The sequence below is a fragment of the Pristis pectinata genome, chromosome 2 (genome assembly GCF_009764475.1).
Source record: "Pristis pectinata isolate sPriPec2 chromosome 2, sPriPec2.1.pri, whole genome shotgun sequence".
NCBI classification, from domain to species: domain Eukaryota; kingdom Metazoa; phylum Chordata; class Chondrichthyes; order Rhinopristiformes; family Pristidae; genus Pristis; species Pristis pectinata.
In genome coordinates this window covers 99,123,893-99,144,307 of record NC_067406.1, presented here as the reverse complement: position 1 = coordinate 99,144,307, position 20,415 = coordinate 99,123,893, and the positions used below count along the sequence as shown (strand labels likewise).

Genomic DNA, 20,415 nt, shown 5'->3' with positions numbered 1-20,415 from the left:
AGTCCACATATATGAAAACAAATTATAGCATCACCACACCACCCAGTTCACAATCAGCCTCCGCACTACAAATGTAGGTTATTTTTATTTGAGATTTTGTTTTATGGTTTAGGCCCACACGATGGTGTATGTTTATTTACTAATCCATCAGGGAATCTTCCAGTAGTACTGTCAATTCAGCAGCTTCCTCTTCACATTTGAATTAGAGTGGACACTTCTGTAAAGTCATTTGTAATCAGGAAGTGAGCTCAGCATGTCATGAACCAAAGGAAGTGCATGTACCGTACATACTCTTCAGAAGAAAGTCGGATGAGAGGTGGTGCATTCCTTTTAATGCTTGTCAGGCAAGAGCAAAACAAACTTCATGAATTAAGAACAGTTACAAATTCAAAATGACAGCAAGGAAAAGGCTTCCTATCTATCAGACCTCCCAGATCCAAAAATGCAGCCACACACAGACTGTTGACCCACCTCTCTAATCGTGCAATCTCTTGGGAGAGGCAAAAATACAAGGGAATAAAACCTTAAGTCCATTTAGGAAAACTTGAGAAAGCTCCTCTCTGACTCCCTTGGGCAAAACTCCAAGAGAACATAAATCCTAATCCCAGCTATCTCACAGCATATTGATTTCAGCTAGAGGTGCCATTCCTTCTCAAAGCCTGTCTAACTCCCTTCTGATTGGCTTCATTTTCACCATATGCTTCAGCGAACTGTTCACTTGAGTAAAGACCTGTCTTGTTTTTCTTCCATTTAGATAAATGGATGGATATTTTGGTTGGTTCACAAACAAACAATAACAAACAATTCTCTCCACTACATTTACTATCCAGAGCTACCTGCATTTACAAATGTCCAGGGAGAAGGAGACAGAAATCTAGCTTGATAAACAGTAATGCAAAGCGTTGTGGGACTCCAATCTAGAAAAACCCAGCCAATCAGTTCCTCATGGCAACACTATGTTTCTACTATATTTCTGATGTCAAATTATATCTTTTCCAATCGCTGTACAATCTAAAGGTGGATTGTGGTGATGACTGTGGTGATGACAGAGGTTTGGTTTGCCACTGAACACTCTAACAAACTTCTACAGATGTACTGTTGAAAGTATCCTGACTGGTCGCATCATGGTCTGGTACGGCAATTCAAATGCGCAGGAATGTAAGAAGCTGCAGAGAGTAATAGACTCTGCCAAATATATCATGGGCACATTCCTGCTCACCATTGGTAATATCTACCGGAGGCACTGCCTCAAGAAGGCAACATCTATCATCAAAGATCCCCAGCATCTGGGCCATGCCATCTTTTTGCAGCTACCATTGGGCAGGAGGTACAGAAGCCTGAAGTCCCACACCACCAGGTTCAAGAACAGCTACTTCCCTTCATTCAGTTCTTGAACCAACCGGTAAAACCCTAATCACTACAATTTAGCAACACTATGACCACTTTGATCACTTTGCACTAAAATGGATGTTTTTTTTTTGTTCTAACTGTGTTCTCTCTTGTAAAAATTGTGTAGAATTTATGTTTAATTTATGTTTTTCTGTGAATGCTGCTTATATAATGTTATATACCTGTGATGCTGCTGCATGTAATTTTTTCATTGCACCTGTGCATAGATGTACTTGTGCATATGACAAACTCGACTTTGACTTTCTCTGTGGCAGACGATAGGGAGACTCCTCTCTAGCTACCATTGCCGGATTTGTCTTCTTTATTAAAAGTGATCATAACTACAGCAACTCTAAGGTCCCCTAATATATCCTCTTCTTTCCAGATATCACGGACTATTAGAACTTCATTGGGGATACGGTCTGCCCCCAGGCCCTTGTTATTTTTTAGTTGGGAAACAGTCTTTTTGATGACAGTCAGCAGTCATCATTAACAGGGTCTCGTCATTCATCCAGTCATCTCATTCCAGTGGCTGAAGAACTACCCGAGTGTGGAGTCCATCCATCTCGAGGTTTAGAATGGATGTTATGTGGTGAATGGATCTTTACCACGTGACATGCCCAAGAGGAATGCAGAGGGCAGCACCAACTCTACTTGGTCTTTTTCCACCTCACTGAAGACTTTGAATCCATCAACCAGGAGGGATTGTGGTGAACTGTCCTCAAAGTTTGCTGCCTACAGAAATTCATCTCAACCTACCTTTAATTCACAGTGGCATTCAAGCCATGGTCCTAACTAAAGGGTTGACAACACAGCCAATCAGATTAAAGAAGCCCGTGTCATTAGCCCAACACTTTCTCTCCTCAATGCTGCACCTCACGTCCAATAATCTTCCCATGGGAATGTGGCTAATTTCAGAGCTAATACCAAACTGTTCAACCTACAGTGATATGTTCCAGACCAACGTCATCTGACCTTCAGTAGTCACACTACAGTCTGTAGTTATGTCACATTTTTGGTGCACTGACAGCCAAGCTCTAAGCCATTGTAATGTATTTGCTGAAGATACAAGAGATGGGCTTGACACTCAACATCCACAAGGTCCAGCTCCTCGACCAACCTATTTCCACTGCACAACGTTGCCCCACAGCAATAATGATTTATAACAAAACCCTGGAGAATACAAGTTCATACCTCCGGAGCCATATCTTAGCATAGGTAGACACTGATGTTGAAATTATAATCATCAATTTCAATGTACCTGCACAGCCTTTGAACAATTGAGGAAAAGGGCATTTAAAGATCGAGACATCAGACCTGACACAAAAACCACAGTTGGCCAGGCAGCAGTGACCTCTGCCCTCCTATATGCTTTGGAGACCTGTACTACCTACAGCAGGTACCCCATGGCACTGGAAGGACACCACCAACACTGCCTCTGCAAAATTCTTGATGTTCACTGGAATGATAACCAAACCCATCTCAGGCTAACACCCCCAGTGCTGAGACCCTGATCAAACTCAGTCAGCTCCACTGGGCAGGCCATGATATTTTCATGTCTGACACCAAAATGCCAAAACGTGCACTTTATTCTGAACTCTCTCATGGAAACAGATTACCAAGTGGACAGATTCACGGATGTGTTCAAAGCCTCCTTGAAAAAATGCAACATCCCTCCTGATTCCTGGGAATCCCTGACCCAAAACCACTTAGATTGGAGAAGGGGCATTTGGGATGGTAATAAGAACCTCAAGTGCACAGAAGCCCTGAATAATGGTAGGTGGAGTGCATCACTTCACAAACTACCCATCCCTCCTCTGTGTCAGGCACCTCTTGCACCATCTCTGGAAGTAAATGCAGTTCCTCTATTAGCCTCATCTGTCACCCCAGATCCCACCAAACTGGAATGGCAGTTATCCTCATTCTCAAGGGACCACCTAAAAAGACAGTGTATAAAAATTGGGACAAAGCTTACAGCGGGAACTACTGTCTATGCAGGTAAGATCTTGGTCCACATCTCCGGAATTGCCTTTGTTACTTTGTTGAGAAGATTCTCCTGAGAATCTAGTGCAGCTTCCATCCATCCCAAGCCACTGTGGATATGGTCTTGTTGTCTGGCAGATCCAAGAAAAGTGTTGGAAATAAAATCAAGAACTGTTCCTTGCCTTAATTTGCCAGACCAAAGTATCTGACTCCTTAAATTGTGAGGCTCTGCAGATTGGCCTCCAGCACCATAGTTGCCCACTGAAGTTTGTCATCATGCTGAGACTCCTGCACAAAAATACAACCACCACTGTCCTGGCTGGAAGATCTGAGACTCATGCCATCCATGTCTGAACTGGGGTCAAATATGGTTGCATTATCACAGCCCCCTCCTTGTTCATCCTCTACCTTACATCAGTGGTGGAAAAGTTGCTAGGAAGGATTCTGAGATCCAGGATTTATTTGCATTTAGAAAGGCAAGGACTGGTTTGGGATAGTCACCATGACGTTCTGCATGGGAAGTCATATCTTATGAATTGATCAAGTTTTCTGAAGAGGTGACCAAGAGGATTGACGAGGGCAGGGCGGTAGGCATTGTCTACATGGACTTTAGCAAGGCCTTTGACAAGGTCAAATACTGACAGAACAGGATAGCATGGATGTGGAGAGGATATTTCCATTAGTAGGAGAGTCTAAGATCCGAGGGCACAGCCTCAGAATGAAGGGACATCCCTTTAGAACTGAGATGAGGAGGAATTTCTTTAGCCAGAGGGTGGTGAATCTGTGGAATTCATTGTGACAGAGGGCTGTAGAGGTCAAGTCATTGGGTGTATTTTGAGGCAGAGATTTATAGGTTCTTGATTGGTAAGGGAGTTAAGGTTTATGGGGAGAAGGTCAGAGAATGGGGTTGAGAGAAAACATTCAGCCGTGATTGAATAATGGAGCAGACTCAATGGGCCGAATGGTCTAATTTTGCTCCAGTATTTAATGGTTTTATGGTCCCGCACGTCAAGCTGATCTGTAAGGCTAGAACACATGATCCAAGATGAGTTAGCCAATTGGATACACAATTGGCTTGGTGGTTGGAGCCAAAGAGGAGGAGTGGAGGGTTGTTTTTTCAGATTGGATTCCTGCCAGTCTTGCAGGGATCAGTGCTGACTCCCCTATTGTTTGTTACATATATTAATGATTTGGATGAGAACGTAGGTGGCATGCTTAGTAGGTTTTCAGATGACACCAAAGTTGATGGCATGGTGGGCAGTGAAGTAGGTTGCCTGAGATTACAACAGGATACTGATCAACTGGGAAAGTTGGCAAAGGAATGGCAGATGGAATTTAACAGAGTGATGAAGAGGCAAATGGCATACTTGCCTTCATCAGCCATGACCTTGAGTACAAGAGTTAGGATGTCGTGTTACAGTTATACAAAATGCTAATTACACTGCACTTGGAGTACTGTGTGCATTTCTGGTCACAACGTGAGAGGAAAGATGCCATTAAATTAGGGAAGGTACAGAAAAGATTCACAAGGATGTTGCCAGGACTGGAGGGCTCGAGTTATCAGGAGAGATTGGATAGGCTGGGACTGTTGTCCCTGGAGTGGGAGAGGCTGAGGGGTGATCTTGTAGAGGTTTATAAAAGTAGGAGGGGCATAGATAGGATATACTGTATAGTCATACTCTTTTTCCCCAGAGCTGGGGAGCCTAAAGTCAGAGGGCATAGGCTTAAGGTGAGAGGGAAAAGATTTAAAGGGGATCCGATCAGCAAGTTTTTCACGTAGAGGGTGATGGGTATATGGAATGAGCTGTCAGAGATGGTAGAGACAGGTACAGTTACATTAAAAAAACATTTGGACAGGTACTTGGATAGGAAAGGCTTAAAGGGATTGGGGCCAAACTTAGGCAGGTGGGGTTAGCTTAGATACCTTGTGTAGATGAGTTAGGTTGAAGGGCTTTTTTTCTGTGTTGTATAACTCTGCAGGTCATCATCCACTCCATCCTATGCAATCTACCAATCAACATCAGTATCCAGTAGTAACTGGATGAGAAACTCTTTAATCTTGGCCACTTCAGAACTTAAACAAGATCACTAAGGACATCTACAACTTTCAGTTTGTGGACTACTGTGGCAGGCCAGCTCACACTGCATAGGACCTGCAAATGATGCCAGATTTCTTCAAAGCTTCATGTATCAGACCTGATCTGTCCTTGAACATCGCCATAATCAAGGTCCACCATGATCTCTCCAGGCCAGCTGAATGTCCCTCACTTCATCCATGTAGACAGAGTGTCTTGTTAGCATAGTGTCACTTGGTTCATCAAGGCACATGCTATTTTGAGGCCCAGTGACTCTATGCTGAAGTGGAACTGTGGAAGGAGAAAGGAACCAATCCAGGGTTACAAAGTCCATCCCCCCAAAGCAACAACAATTCCCCCTGAAAAAAAGAATCAGGCATTAAAAATTGGGCTCCTCTGTCAGCTGAAGACCCACCAAACCTGATTGACATCATTCTTGATTCTAAGAATCCGCTCACAAACATGAACTGCTTTGAAGGCTTTCTGGGAAGGAAGCTGTACATTTGCTGGATTGTGATCATCTACTAACTTATTGCATTCTATTTGGAACGCAGCATTTAGCAGGTATTTGGTTCAATATGCTCCATGTCTCTTGCCACTCCTGTTCACCTAATCTCATCAGCAAATGCTTCTATATTTTTTTCATCACCTTCCCTTCCAGGTTCTCACTTATCCCAGGAAAATGAGAGATCTATTGGGTCGTACACTTAATAGTTCTTTGAGTTTTGGGCTAATTTCCATAGATTTAAAGGAGGCTTATGTGGTTGTATTTAACTTTGAATAAATGGTATTTGTTTCAAAAATTCCTTATTTTAAATAGGCAACTAACTTATTCCCAGGATCAGAATCCTTTCCCAGTTAAATACAACCACATAAGCCTCCTTCAAATCTATGGAAATTAGCCCAGAACTCAAATAACTATTATGTGTTTGACCCAATAGATCTCTAATTTTCCTGGGATAAATGACATTATATCCAGAGCTCAATCAACGTGGAATGTTTTAATCCTAGCCAAGTCCATTTTAGCAATTCTTGCAATGTGCCAATTGTAGCAGCATCCCTGTCAAGTACCAATCATACTGTTTTGATGTCTTCAGTTTTGAAAACTATTGTACAGATTTCATTTAGCACCCTGACTACATATCAGTCCTTAAACTTAACTGCTTTGTTAAATTCTTAAATGATTCATGCAGAACTTAATCATTTTCTACGGTCAGGCATGACCATTAAAGCTTTGCTATCCCTGCTACACCTGCACAGAAGCATGTTTTGTGTGTGTGTGTGTGTGTGTGTGTGTGTGTGTTTGTGTGAGAGAGAGAGAGAGAGAGAAAGTGGGGGATGTGTGTGACTGAGCGAGTGAATGAGTGCATTTAATCATCATTGGATATGTGCAACAAAGAGAGACTGAAATATGCTTAATTTATTTTTTCAGATTTCTCAGATGGCTAACACATTCCAAAACCACATGCAATCAGAATACAACTGAACCTTTTGTCTGGACTCTTATGAAATTTATTTTTTTCCCACACTTCTCAAGAAAAATCATAAGTTGAGCCAACTTCGATCTATTATGAGCATTCAGTACTAAAGGATGAATTAGGTAAGAAGCAGAGTTAGAGAAAAATATACAGAGGGAAGAGTGACATAAATTGACTGAAACAGAGACGTGAACAAGAGCTAAAACAATGGCCAAAAACAAGTATGAATACAGAGACAGAGAAACTATCAGAAGGAAGATGGGGATAGTAGAATTTGGTTTTCAAAATTTTCTTTAGATCAAACTAATTTTTCCATTTACAGGCTTCCTGAATGCTGCTTGGAGAGCAGGAGAAAGAGATGTTGAAAGCAAGGCTGAATAAAATAAGCTTTCTCTGGATAATTTAGCAAGGTTCCACACCAAAATGGAGCATTAGAGAAACAAAGATCTGCAGATGCTGGAATCTAGATGAAAAAAAAACAAGATGCTGGAGGAACTCAGCAGGTCAGGCAGCATCTGTGGAGAAAAACAGTCAATGTTTCAGGTCAGGACCCTTCTTCAGGACTGAGATGGAGAATTCCGAGGTAGGAGCTTGAATAAAAGATTAGAGCCTCAGCCCAATTCTAATCCACACTCCTATCATGCATGCATGCATACAGGCACCAACTGATTCAGGAATAATGATTCCTTTTATTGTTGCTAGTTTGTAGTTAACAAAAGAAAAGACTTCATCATTTGGATTTTGAATCTACTAAACCAATACAAAACCGACAACTGATTAATGTGAATGGCAGCTTTAATAAATACTTTTAGATCTTTTCCCTCAGGCTTTTTATATGCTATACCCTGACCTGGAAAGCAGTAGTAGGAAATCTGTATCTCATTACCTTTTCCAACTCTGCCTTGTTTACAGGAAAAATGGTCATGGATCCATCTGCTTCAGTAGTTACATTGCAAAGTACAACAACGTCTTTTATCACCTATAAAAGAAGCACAAGAAGAAATAATGAAACCGAATAAAAATTTAAATATCTAACTGTTTCATTATCATAAATTCTTGGTGCTTAATGTTCTGACACAACTTAAGTAATTTAATACTTTAGTTTATTTTAACATTACCACTAGGAAATATCATCCCCAGAAGAGATTTTTATATTCTGATCCGAGTGTAAAGAGAATACAGACTTCCCTGATCATGATCTCTTTCAAAACAAAATTGCTTAAAAGTAACAGTTCCTTTGTTACATTTCTATTGTTACAAGCTCTGAAACTGTCTTCACTCTATTCAACTTTGTACTATTTAACCACACGCATATCGTAAAGATTGAGTGAGTAACAGGTCAACTAGAAATAACTTCAATATTTTTGTAACTTCTTCATTTATTGCAAGGAAGGTGCATTCTCCTGAATGTGTCAATCAATATTTTCTTTAAAATACCATTGAATTGCTGTTTTTCTGCCAGCAATTTAAAATCAAAATTCTGATAGTGATTTTTGGCACAATTTAATCCAAAGGAAGTTGCAGTTTAACAGGGGCAAAAATAATTTGCCATAACTAATGTTAATCATTTAAATTAATGCTCAAAGTATGATGACTGCATTCAGAAAGGATCATTATACTTGCTTCACAGAATGTTACAATAGCATGGATTATGATTTTGGTTCAAAGGCTTTCTTATGGTATTTGTTCTAGATTTAAGTATCCAAAAATCAGTTTGGTGACTCATGTTTATTTTTCTACCATTGAACATAAGAATTCAATAGCAAAAGAAGAAAATCTTCCATAAACAGTACCACTGAATTAACCCAAAAATAAAATATAGCAAATGCCAAAAATCTTAAAGTTCTGATCAAAGGTTATTGACCTAGAATATTAACTTTGTTTCTCTCCTCACAGGTGCGGTCTGATTTGCTGAGTATTTTCAGCATTCTCTGTTTTTTTCTGCAGTAATGGTAGCTTTGCATTTCACAAATCAGCTGACATGCCATCCAAAGCTCAGCTAGAAGCTCTTGTCGCTGACAGAAGGTTATGGGTTCACAACAACCTCCAGAGACAAGTGCGAAAGCTTAGGTCGCCTAAGTGGTGCTCCACTGTCAGAGGTGTTGTTTTCTGGATGTGACATCCCCTCTCAGTAAGATGTGAAAGCACTATTTCAAAAAAGAGTAATGGCAATAATCACCAGTGTCCTGGCCAATGCTTATCCTTCAAGCAACAGAACTAAAACATTATCATATTATTGTCTGTGGGAGTTGCTGCATGCAAATGGCTAGCATCTTTCCTACAGGGCAACTTTGATGACACTCTAAAAATACTTGAAAGTCTGTAAAGCCTTACGTGATGTTGTGAGGCCATGTAAAGTGCAGTATATATGCAAGCCTTTTTATAAACAGTCAGCATTGCTATCAATAGGAGGCAGTTTTATTCAATTAGATGCTGGCAAATTTAAAGAACTATAGACTGGAATAGAAGTGAAATGCTAAAACGCTGTTTTTGGAAGTGGGACCATTGGACCTGCAGTGCAAGAGAAAATAATAGTGCAAAACATCAGTGTTCCACACAAGGCAGATCTGTCCTAAAGTATTAAAGAAGTTTGCTCATAGCATCACACAGCATCTCATTATTGCTGAGATTCAAGTCCAACAGAAATCAGTCAAACTTTATTTCTAATTGCAATTCAGCTCTTTTCACTTTCATTTCCAGACAAAGTATTGCAGAGAAACAAAGGACTGCAGATGCTGGAATCTAGATGAAAAACATGATGATGCTGGAGGAACTCAGCAGGCCAGGCAGCATTCGTGGAGAAAAGCAGACAGTCAACGTTTCAGGTCAGGACCCTTCTTGCAGAGACATCCCTTGCTGGGCTGAGCTTGATAAAGTTAATTTTTTTAATAGTAGCGCTGAGAATATCAACAACTTCCAAGTTCATATTGCAAGTTGCAGAGACTGTGTAGAGAATCATTCAATGGGTCCATGATAAATATCGAGCAAGTTCAAATATTTTAGCTATTAAATCTGCCCCTTCTCCTAAGACAGAAGTGGATCCATCATAGCAGATTTGAAAGCTGGTTTCTCCTTTCAATTTGTAACAAGTTATGATTTCATTCAAAATGTCAGATGCTATTGCATGCAGGTTCACAGAACAAAATGCGAGGGGGGTGGGAAGCAGAGGGGTAGGTCAGAGGAAGAAGTGGATGTGGAAAAGTCAGATCTAACACATAGAGAGGCTTTGAGGAAGGAGAAGCAGAGTACAGGGTATAAAAGTATCAAGGTGGATGGGCTAAAGTGCATTCACTTAAATGCAAGAAGTATCAGGAATTAGGGTGATGAACTGAGAGCTTGGATAAGTACATGGGACTATGATATTGTAGCTCTTGCAGAGACTTGGCTGTCACCAGGGCAGGAATGGATATTTAATATTCCTGGACTTCACTGTTTTAAAAGGGATAGGGCGGGAGGGAGAAGAGGAGGAGGGGTGGCGTTACTGGTCAAGGATGCAATTACAGCTGCAGAAAGGGTGGATAATGTAGAAGGATCTTCTCTAGAGTCAGTATGGGTGGAAGTTAGGAACAAGAAAGGAGCAGTTACTCTACTGGGAGTATTCTATAGGCCCCCTGGTAGCAGCAGGGATACTGAGGAGCAGATTGGGAGGCAGATTTTGGAAAGGTGTAAGAATAACAGGGTTATTATCATGGGAGACTTCAACTTCCCAAATATTGATTGGCACCTACTTAGTGCCAAGGGTTTAGTCAGGGCAGAGTTTGTTAAGTGTGTCCAGGATGGATTCCTGTCACAGTATGTTGACAGGCCGACTAGAGGGAATGCCATATTAGATCTAATATTAGGTAATGAACTAGGTCAGGTGACACCTCTTGGTGGGTGAGCATTTGGGGGACGGTGACGACCGCTCCCTAACCTTTAGCATTGTCATGGACAAGGATAGGAGCAAAGAGGATGGGAATATATTTAATTGAGGAAGGGCAAATTATGAGGCTCTAAAGCTAGAACTTGAGAGTGTAAATTGGGATGACATTTTTGAAGGGAAATGTACTATGGAGATGTGGTCGTTGTTCAGGGATCTCTTGCAGAATGTTAGGGATAAATTTGTCCCGGTGAGGCAGAGAAAGAATGGCAGGGTGAAGGAACCATGGGTGACAAGAGAGGTGGAACAACTAGTTGGGAGGAAGAAGGCAGCATACATAAGGTGCAAGCAGCAAGGATCAGATAGAGCTCATGAGGAATATAGAGTAGCAAGGAAGGAACTTAAGAAGGGGCTGAGGAGAGCAAGAAGGGGACATGAAAAGGCTTTGGCGAGTAGGGTTAAGGAGAATCCCAAGGCTTTTTTCTCGTACGTGAAGAGCAGAAGGATGACGAGAATAAAGGTAGGTCCGATTAGAGACAAAGGTGGGAAGATGTGCCTGGAAGCTGTGGAAGTGGGTGAGGTTCTCAACGAATACTTCTCTTCAGTATTCACCAAGGAGAGGGGCCTTGATGACGCTGAGGACAGTGTTGGTAAGGTTAATGTTGTAGAGCATGTAGAGATCAAGAGAGAGGATGTGTTGAAGCTGTTAGAAAATATTAAGACAGATAAGTCCCTGGGGCCTGACGGAATATTCCCCAGGCTGCTCCACGAGGCGAGGGAGGAGATTGCTGAACTGTTGGCTAGGATCTTTGAGTACTCGTTGTCCACGGGAATGGTACCAGAGGATTAGAGGGTGGCAAATGTTGTCTCCTTATTCAAAAAAGGTAGTAGGGATAGTCCAGGGAATTACAGACCTGTGAGCCTTACGTCTGTGGTGGGCAAGCTGTTGGAAAGGATTCTAAGAGATAAGATCTATGAACATTTAGAGAATCATGGACTGATTAGGGACAGCCAGTATGGCTTTGTGAAGGGAAGATCATGTCTCACAACCCTGATAGGGTTCTTTGAGGAGGTGACCAGGAAGATTGATGAGGGTAGTGCAGTAGATGTGGCCTACATGGATTTTAGTAAGGTGTTTGACAAGGTTCTACATGGTTGGCTTCTTCAGAAGGTCAGAAGGCATGGGATCCAGGGAGGCTTGGCCGTGTGGATTCAGAACTGGCTTGCCTGTAGAAAGCAGAGGGTTGTGGTGGACGGAGTGCATTCAGATTGGAGGGCTGTGACTAGTGGTGTCCCACAAGGATCGGTTCTGGGACCTCTACTTTTTGTGATATTTATTAATGACTTGGATGAGGGGGTAGAAGGGTGGGTTAGCAAGTTTGCAGACTACACAAAGGTCGGTGGTGTTGTGGATAGTGTGGAGGACTGTCAAAGATTGCAGAGGGATATTGATAGGATGCAGAGCTGGGTTGAGAAGTGGCAGATGGAGTTCAATCTGGAGAAGTGTGAGGTGGTACACTTTGGAAGGACAAACTCCAAGGCGGAGTACAAGGTTAATGGCAGGATTCTGGGTAGTGTGGAGGAGCAGAGGGATCTGGGGGTTCATATCCACAGATCTCTGAAAGTTGCCTCACAGGTGGATAGGGTAGTTAAGAAAGCTTATGGGATGTTAGCTTTCATAAGTCATGGGATCAAGTTTAAGAGTCGTGAGGTAATGATGCAGCTCTACAAAACTCTGGTTAGACCACACTTGGAGTACTGTGTCCACTCTGGTCACCTCATTATAGGAAGGATGTGTAAGCATTGGAAAGGGTGCAGAGGAGGTTTACCAGGATGCTGCCTGGATTGGAGAGTATGGATTATGAGGAGAGACTAAGGGAGATAGGCCTTTACTCTTTGGAGAGAAGCGGGATGAGGGGAGACATGATAGAGGTATACAAAATATTAAGAGGAATAGATAGAGTAGACAGCCAGCGCCTCTTTCCCAGGGCACCAATGCTCAATACAAGAGGGCATGGCTTTAAAGTAATGGGTTGGAAGTTCAAGGGAGATATCAGAGGGAGGTTTTTCACCCAGGGAGTGGTTGGTGCATGGAATGTGCTGCCTGGGGTGGTGGTGGAGGCAGATACGTTGGTCAAGTTCAAGAGATTATTAGATAAGCATATGGAGGAATTTAAAATAGGGGGATATGTGGGAGGAAGGGGTTAGATAGTCTTAGGCGTGGTTTAACAGTTGGCACAACATGGTGGGCCGAAGGGCCTGTATTGTGCTGTGTTGTTCTATGTTCTAAAATCATCAAATATCAACGTTTCCTGAGAGTACTGAACACAAGCAATTAAAGAGCATCTTTTGGTATATCTATGGCTTTAGTCAATTGACCTGCAAATAAACTGACTCGCAGTTGAGATATCAGCTGTACGTTGATACCCTCTGAGGTCTATGATTTGGTCGCTTTCTATGCTGTCAAGATAACAGAATCATTCTTAACTTCTGATCCATATTGTCTCCAAACCTTGCCCTGCAAAAGCCAATTGCAACTGGGAGAATCAGTTCCTAATTTTCTTACGTATTTTTTTTCTTACTAATTTAGAACATAACTTGATGCAATGCTTCTAAAGCACTTGCTGGGTGGAAACTGTGTTCTTCATTCATGGTTTTCTTCTTGGAAACAAAGGAGATTGCAGCTGCTGGAATCTGGAGCAACACACAAGATGCTGGAGGAGCTCAGCGGGTCAGGCAACACTTATGAAGGGAAATGGACAGTTGACATCTTGAATCGAGATTCTTCATCTGGTTTTCTTTCTGTTGATTTCTTATAGCTTCATTTGAAAAATGCTCTGCTCCTGCAAGACCACCATGCTTTATTTCTAAATGGAATTCTAGTTTTGCTGGCCAGAATTGTTTGCACTGAGTCTTAGTTTCCTCATAATGGACATCTCACCAAAATCCAAGTATCTTTCTGTGTATTTTCTTGTTTTTCTTTATATATTTAAAACATTTATAGTATTTGTTGGTGTAGTTTCTTTCCTTCATTTCTGAAGACTGTTATCTTTTGGTGATAAATACCCACCTCTTTTTCAATACTTTCTTATGTGGAAAACCTTGAACTCATCCTCAAAATTACCCTCACACAACCATTTCTTGTAACAACAGGACACCAAACTAGGAGGTGAAAAATTAACTGCAACAACACAAAAGGCACTGGAGGAACTCAGCAGGTCAGGCAGTATCTATGGAGGGAAATGGACAGTCGACATTTCCGGCCAAAACCCTTCACCTGGACTGGGAAAGGTGACTATCTCTGTAGAGAAGACGATTGATACTCTCATGATTAATCAGTTGCCAAATTATTAACTTACACTATCTTACTGTTTGCTACTATCAATGGCATATTCTTGTTTTGCAGCTATAACATTAAGGACTGTTACATGATTAAGAAATTAATCATGAGTTAATCATGGTTTTAACAACATTGTTAAAAAAAATCAATATTGTTGCCTGAATCTCCAATGATAACATTTAAAATTCTTATCGTGATCTAATCCCGCAGCAGGCTTGTCCTACCTTTGTAACCTCCTCCAGTTCTATAACCTTTATGTTTCTCTGTTCTTCTGATGAAGGGTCCTGGACCTGAAACATTAACTATTTTTCTTTTCACAGATACTGCCTGAACTGCTGAGCGTTTCCAGCATTTTCTGTTTTTGTTTTGGACTTCCAGCATCTGCAGTTCTTTGATTTTTAGTTCAAAGAAACCCCCGGGTGTTTTATACAAAATGTCAGCAACCTACCTGCACTGACAATCACATTAAATAATCCTCATCTACTGCATTTGGTGCTCTCGATATGGCTTCCCCTACATCAGCGAAACCATGCACAGCCTTGGCGACTGGTTCGCAGAGCACCTGCGCTCTGTCCGCAACGGCCATCATGGTTGCCATTTCAACTTCCCCTTCCCAATCCCACACTGACCTCAGCCTTCTCCATTGCCAAGTGAGGCCCAATGCAAATTAGAAGAAAAACACCTCATATTCAGTCTGGCTGTCTACAAATCAATAGTATGAAAACTGAATTTTCCAATTTCACTTAACCTTACCCCTTGTGTTCTCCTTGCTTTCTCCTTTCATTCTACCTTTGGTATTCCCATTTTTGCTCCCTTTCCAATACCCTCCCTCCTGTCCCCCATCACCCATTTTCATTACCCCCTCCCTCCTGGTTCCATCCACTTACTACCCACACATTTCACCCACTGGATCCCTCCCCAATTTGGTTCCATCTGCCCTTCATCTCTCCCTTAATGGTTGCCATTATCGACTTCCTTACTTATCAGATTCCAGCACGTAGCCTCTGTCACCCTATTTATCTCCCTCCAGCAGCTGTCTCGACCTTCACCCTGCCCTCCTCCCACCTGGCTCAATTTGTCTTTTTTTCATTGTCTTCTTCCAACAATCACTCCCAACTTCACCCCTCCCCCTCCCAGCTCTATCTGTCCATCATCCCTCACTCCTTCTTGGTCCACCTATCACCTACCAGCCCCTGTCTCACCACTCCCCCTCTCTGTTTTATACTGGCTATTTTCCCTCTCCACCTTCAGTGCTGATGCAGAGTCTCAACCTGAAATGTCGACAATTCCTTTCCTCTAAAGATGCTGCTCAACCTGTTGAGTTCCTCCAGAAGATTGTTTTTGTTTGAGCAAAATGCATAAATTTGATTAAATAGCAAACAATTCTCAGAATGCTAAATAAAATTTAAAATTTATAGATATGAATATGTAGCTAAAATATCACGAAAAATTAAAATATTAAAAAATGAAAAACATACTTTACAATATTTGAAAAATTTCTCTGATAGAATTGCAATGCACCTGCACAAAATTTGGGCAGCTCAATGGCACAATGAGTAGAGCCATTGCCTCACAGCACCAGAGACAAGTTTCAATTCTGACTTGGAGTGCTCCCTGTTTCATAGTTTACACGTCCTCCCTATGACTGTGGGAGTTTCCTCCGGCTGCTCTGGTTTCCTCCCACATCCCAAAGACGAGCAGGTCGCTAGATTCATTGGCCACTGTAAGTTGCCCCTATAGGCAAGTGGTAGAAACTGGATGGAGTTGATAAAAATATGGTGTGAATAAAAAATAGTGTATGATTAATGGAAATGGATGTTTGGTGGTCCCCATGGACTCTGTGGGCCAAAGGGCCTGTTTCTGTGCTTCATGACTCTAAACTTAATTTTCTTGATGGTCAGATAGTTTGCTTAGCAATAATTGTTTTATACAATTAAAACTCATCTGGACTTAATACAACAAATTAATGCATTATCAAAGCCTTTTACAACATGTTTAGTTTGTAAGTAGCTGAAATTCATGCTGTTCAAGTGATTTCCTTTATTGCAGTGGAGAAGATTGGAAACATCTGATTCATAGAGGAGAGGTGAAACACTACCAACAAATTTAGATTTCTTTAGCGATCTACGTATCTGGTAAAATTCTGAAGTTGATTTTAGATTCATGAAGGAATGACAATGAATACACACAGGTTCACCTACATTACTCCCATAAGGAATTGTGTTTCACATATGTCAGCATTGGCTGCCACAAATGATTGGAGAAAATCTGACAAGATTAATTGTTTAAACTGAGGACTGAGTTAAGATCATATAGTGGAGTAGCACAACATGCTCTGAAAGCATATCCAAAGAAGCAGATCCAAAGCTGACTTTGGATCATTACCCATGGAACGTTCTGGAGACTGAGTGAAGAATAGGGTTTTGTTTAAGCAATGTAATGCAGTTGCTTCAACATCCTGAATTTAACAGTAAAACAGCAGCTGCATCACAGACTCTGAAAACTTAAGATTCCAGAGAGGATTGAGAGCTCCATGAAAGGTCTTTGCCTGTCTCGTTTGTAGTTTAGGTCTGATAACAAACCTCATTTGCACTCTTTGCAAGAAAATCCCACAAAACCAACAAAGGCAGGCAAGGCCAGGAATAATTTTCTGAAGAAAAATACCCTGTATAACTGTGGTAACAGTGAACCTTAATTGCCAATTTTTAGCCACAATCATGTCTGTCGGTGTCTGGACCAGAAATTACAAACTTTGTGGGATGAACTTCTCTATACATTCATGAGATGTAACAGCAACATTTACTGGCCAATGCTATGTCCAGAATTGAGAGGGGAAGTTTAGAGTCAACCATACAGCATTTAGTTCAGACAGCTGAACTCAAGATACACAGCTTCACTGCACTTGTTCTGAATCATCTCATCTCAATGCAGAGCAGTGCACACATCCAACTCAAGAAACCTTTGATAGTCAGCTATCATTAGAAAAGAATATGAAGAGGAAGAGTAACAATCATTCAATCATACCAGAGACTTTGTTTAATGTAGAATGGCACAACACACACATTGTTTTATCCACATAGAATGTCATTAATCAGAACAGGAGTTAAGTTTTAACTAAGGTAGGTGGCAGCAAAAGGTCAAGCTGTATAGAACAGCTGCATTCTAAAGATAAATCTTGATTGGATATCTTAAGAGCTGCATGAGGCAAACAAACATATGAAAAGCACACTGTGCAATTGGAACGTCCTGCCCCTCATAAAGTTGATGCACTGACCATTGACCTTAGTAACTCCGCAAGCTAAATTGGGGAGAATACCTCTTAGGTGGTTTAACGGGGTTGAGGATGATTTGCTCCTACTCCATTTCTGTGGGTACTAAGGTGGCTGATGAGGCCAGTCTGGGACTCTTTCACTGGTGCAGCAGGTGGTGTTTGACAGGGTGGGTGGATGGCTACTTTGTGAGGTGTTGTGCCCCTTAATGTTGGATTTCTGTGTGCTCCCAACAAATGGACTCAAGGTTCTCAATGCCATCCTGAATGCTCTTTCTCCATCTTGGCCAGGGGGATGAGTCAATGGGGATGTTGCAATTTTTCAAGGCCACTTTAGAACATCCTTGAATCATTTCTTCTTCCCTTGTGGTAATCTCTTGTAGTGACAGAACTCAGAATAGAGTGCCTTTTGCCGGAGTCTGATTTTGGCTATGTGGACGATGTGGCCTGCCCAACAGAGCTGACTAAGTGTAATTAGGACCTCAAAGCTGGGGATGTTGAAGGATATTGCAGAGACAGCATTGGAGGGATCATTAGAACCAGTTCTTAGAACTCCTTCCCCAAGGTACCTTTGTTCATTCATTTGTGGGATGTGGACATTGCTGTCAATACCAGCTTTCATTGTCCATCACAGATTTTTCCAGAGCTGAGTGGGAAGAATCAACCACATTGGTGGGTCTGGAGTCATACACAGGTCAAACCTAGCAAGGAAGGGAGATTTCCTTCACCGAAGGACATTTGTGAAGCAGATTGGATTTTACACAAACCAGTAATTTCATGATTACTGTTACTCAGATTGGTGTTTTTCATTACATTTATTTACTTAGATTCCCCAGCTGCCATGGTGGAAGTTTATCATGTCTCTGGATCAATGGTTCAGAACTCTGGCTGTTGAAACAACAACTTAACGATCATACTACCCTACCAGAAAGACAACAACAGTTCAAGAAGGTGGCTCACTATCACTTTCTCAGGGAGAATTTGCATTAACTGCTGACTCTACCAGTCACCCCTGCATCCCAAAAGATTAATAAAAAAGGGGTGGGGCAACTCTAGTCAGTGCGTTTCCTTGCTCTTCCTCCATATGTTTCCAATTTCTCTTCCTAGTACTTATCCAATTCTCTTTAAAAACTACTTCTAAAGCTGCTTCGACCATGCTGTCAGCATTCCAAATCCTAACCACCCATGGGGCATGACCTCAATGCAAGGCAGACTGAGAAACTGGTCTCTTTTCAGCACAAACTCTCATTAGAACAAGTGTGATGTAGCTAGTGGAGTTGCTATCTCATAGTTCCAGTGACTGGGTTCACTCCTGAATCTGGTGCTCTATGTGTGAAGTTTGCATATTCACCCTGTGACCACGTGGGTTTTCTCTGGGAACTCTGGTTTCCTCCCACATCCAAAAAAGTGTACAGATTGGTAGGTTAACTGGCCACTCTAAATTGCCCCTAAGTTGCCTGCAGGTGAATGGAGGAATGTGGGAGCGAATTCAAGGGAATGTGAGAAAAATAAATGGAGTAAGTGTAAGATTTATGTAAATGGCTTAATGGTTGGCATGAACTTGATGGGCCAAAGGGCCCATTTCCATGCTGTGTGATTCTATGATTCCTTGAAACAAACTCCTGTCAATATTGAGACAGGTGAACATGCAGTATTTTCCCCCCATTTTGCTTGTAGTTAAAAACAAAATCAGAAGAAAATCCCAGAATCATGCTTTGCTTTAAATGTTTGCCACATTCTCTCAAGCCCCACACACAATAACCAAAGGCCCACAATTTTCACCGGGCTCTCTATAATCTCTTGGTGTATCATTGAGCAGGAAACTGGTAGAGTCTTCCACCTCCAATGCAGCTTCTGCTGATTTTGCCAATTATGACAAAAGATCAGGAGAGCTGCAAAAGATTAACATTTCCTATAGGCCGACAAGCTATCTGCACTTTGCATGCATTCCTACCTTCAGCCACTCCTCTGCTTGCTCTTTGCTTTGCACAGCCAATACCAACATATCTGCTCCTTGCTGGGTGATTCGTAGTTCATGTTTTTTCCTTTTGCTGTCTTTGGGAACATAGGACACATTGTGGGCTGTCAGCAGTAATTCCATCTGAGGCTGATGGTCTTTTGAACTTTTGTAGCACTAAAATCAAACATTAAATCCCAAAATCATTAATAACTTCTGCATAATAATTTCAGAGTATCATGATCAACATAGTGAATGTGTACATCCCACAGAAGTATTGCAACCACTTCCTAAAACAGAGCAATATCATGGTATTGTAAATACTGGTTACAGCACTAGAATCACAGAGGAACTTGCTTGTCTTTATAGAAGAATTTGCTAATTCTTTACTGATCCTGAAGATAAGGTATCTCCTGAGAGGTAAGAGTTATACTCATGGTTGAAAATATAGTATCTGAGGGAGAGCAGGGGAATGACCCTGCAGACTACCAGAAGTAACAGCATCCTGCAGAAATTCAGCTTGTCAATGATATGATGCCAAGGGTCAATATGAGGCCCAGCTTGGATGGAGAAAGTGGAACCTTGAAGACAGTAGTGAGAGCCCCTGGAATGTGAGAACTATTTGTTTCAGTTAAACCAGGTTGAAATAGCCTTTGTAGACAATAGACCATGTCAATGGATCAAGTGGAATAGCCATGTTGCAATGGAACATGGATCCAAAGGTTCCAGATCTTGCCTGAACTACCTTGGAGAGTTGAGGCCCCTCCATTTGGTCTCGTCTTCTGTGATTAGGAAGGGAATATCAACCATGGCTCAAAATCTTGATTGTTATTCACTGATCCTTAACACAAGGTATGGATACATGTTCCCAATGCAATTGGAATGACTTCTTGGGAGGTATTTCCCCTCATTTGCATAATTAAGCCCCCCCCATTCAAATGCACTAATTGATGCTGTGCATCAACACAGTGGTGGGTGCTCACATGTCAAAGAAGTGTGGATTCATAGGTTAACTGGTTAAGCCGCCCATAGTATAGGTAGGTGATAGAATTAATGGGAATGTGGA

At 41.6% G+C, this 20,415-nt stretch overlaps 1 protein-coding gene across 2 annotated transcripts in view; it reads right to left on the bottom strand.

The window, feature by feature from the left end:
* The window catches only part of afap1 (actin filament associated protein 1), a 232,885-nt gene that overhangs the window by 54,757 nt on the left and 157,713 nt on the right, over positions 1-20,415 (bottom strand). For both annotated transcript variants that reach the window (XM_052009986.1, XM_052009989.1), the window contains exons 6-7: positions 19,347-19,526; positions 7,812-7,904 (exon numbers count right to left, since the gene is read on the bottom strand). In XM_052009986.1, coding sequence (XP_051865946.1) covers positions 7,812-7,904; positions 19,347-19,526 — 273 coding nt within the window. The remainder of the gene's footprint in view (positions 1-7,811; positions 7,905-19,346; positions 19,527-20,415) is intronic.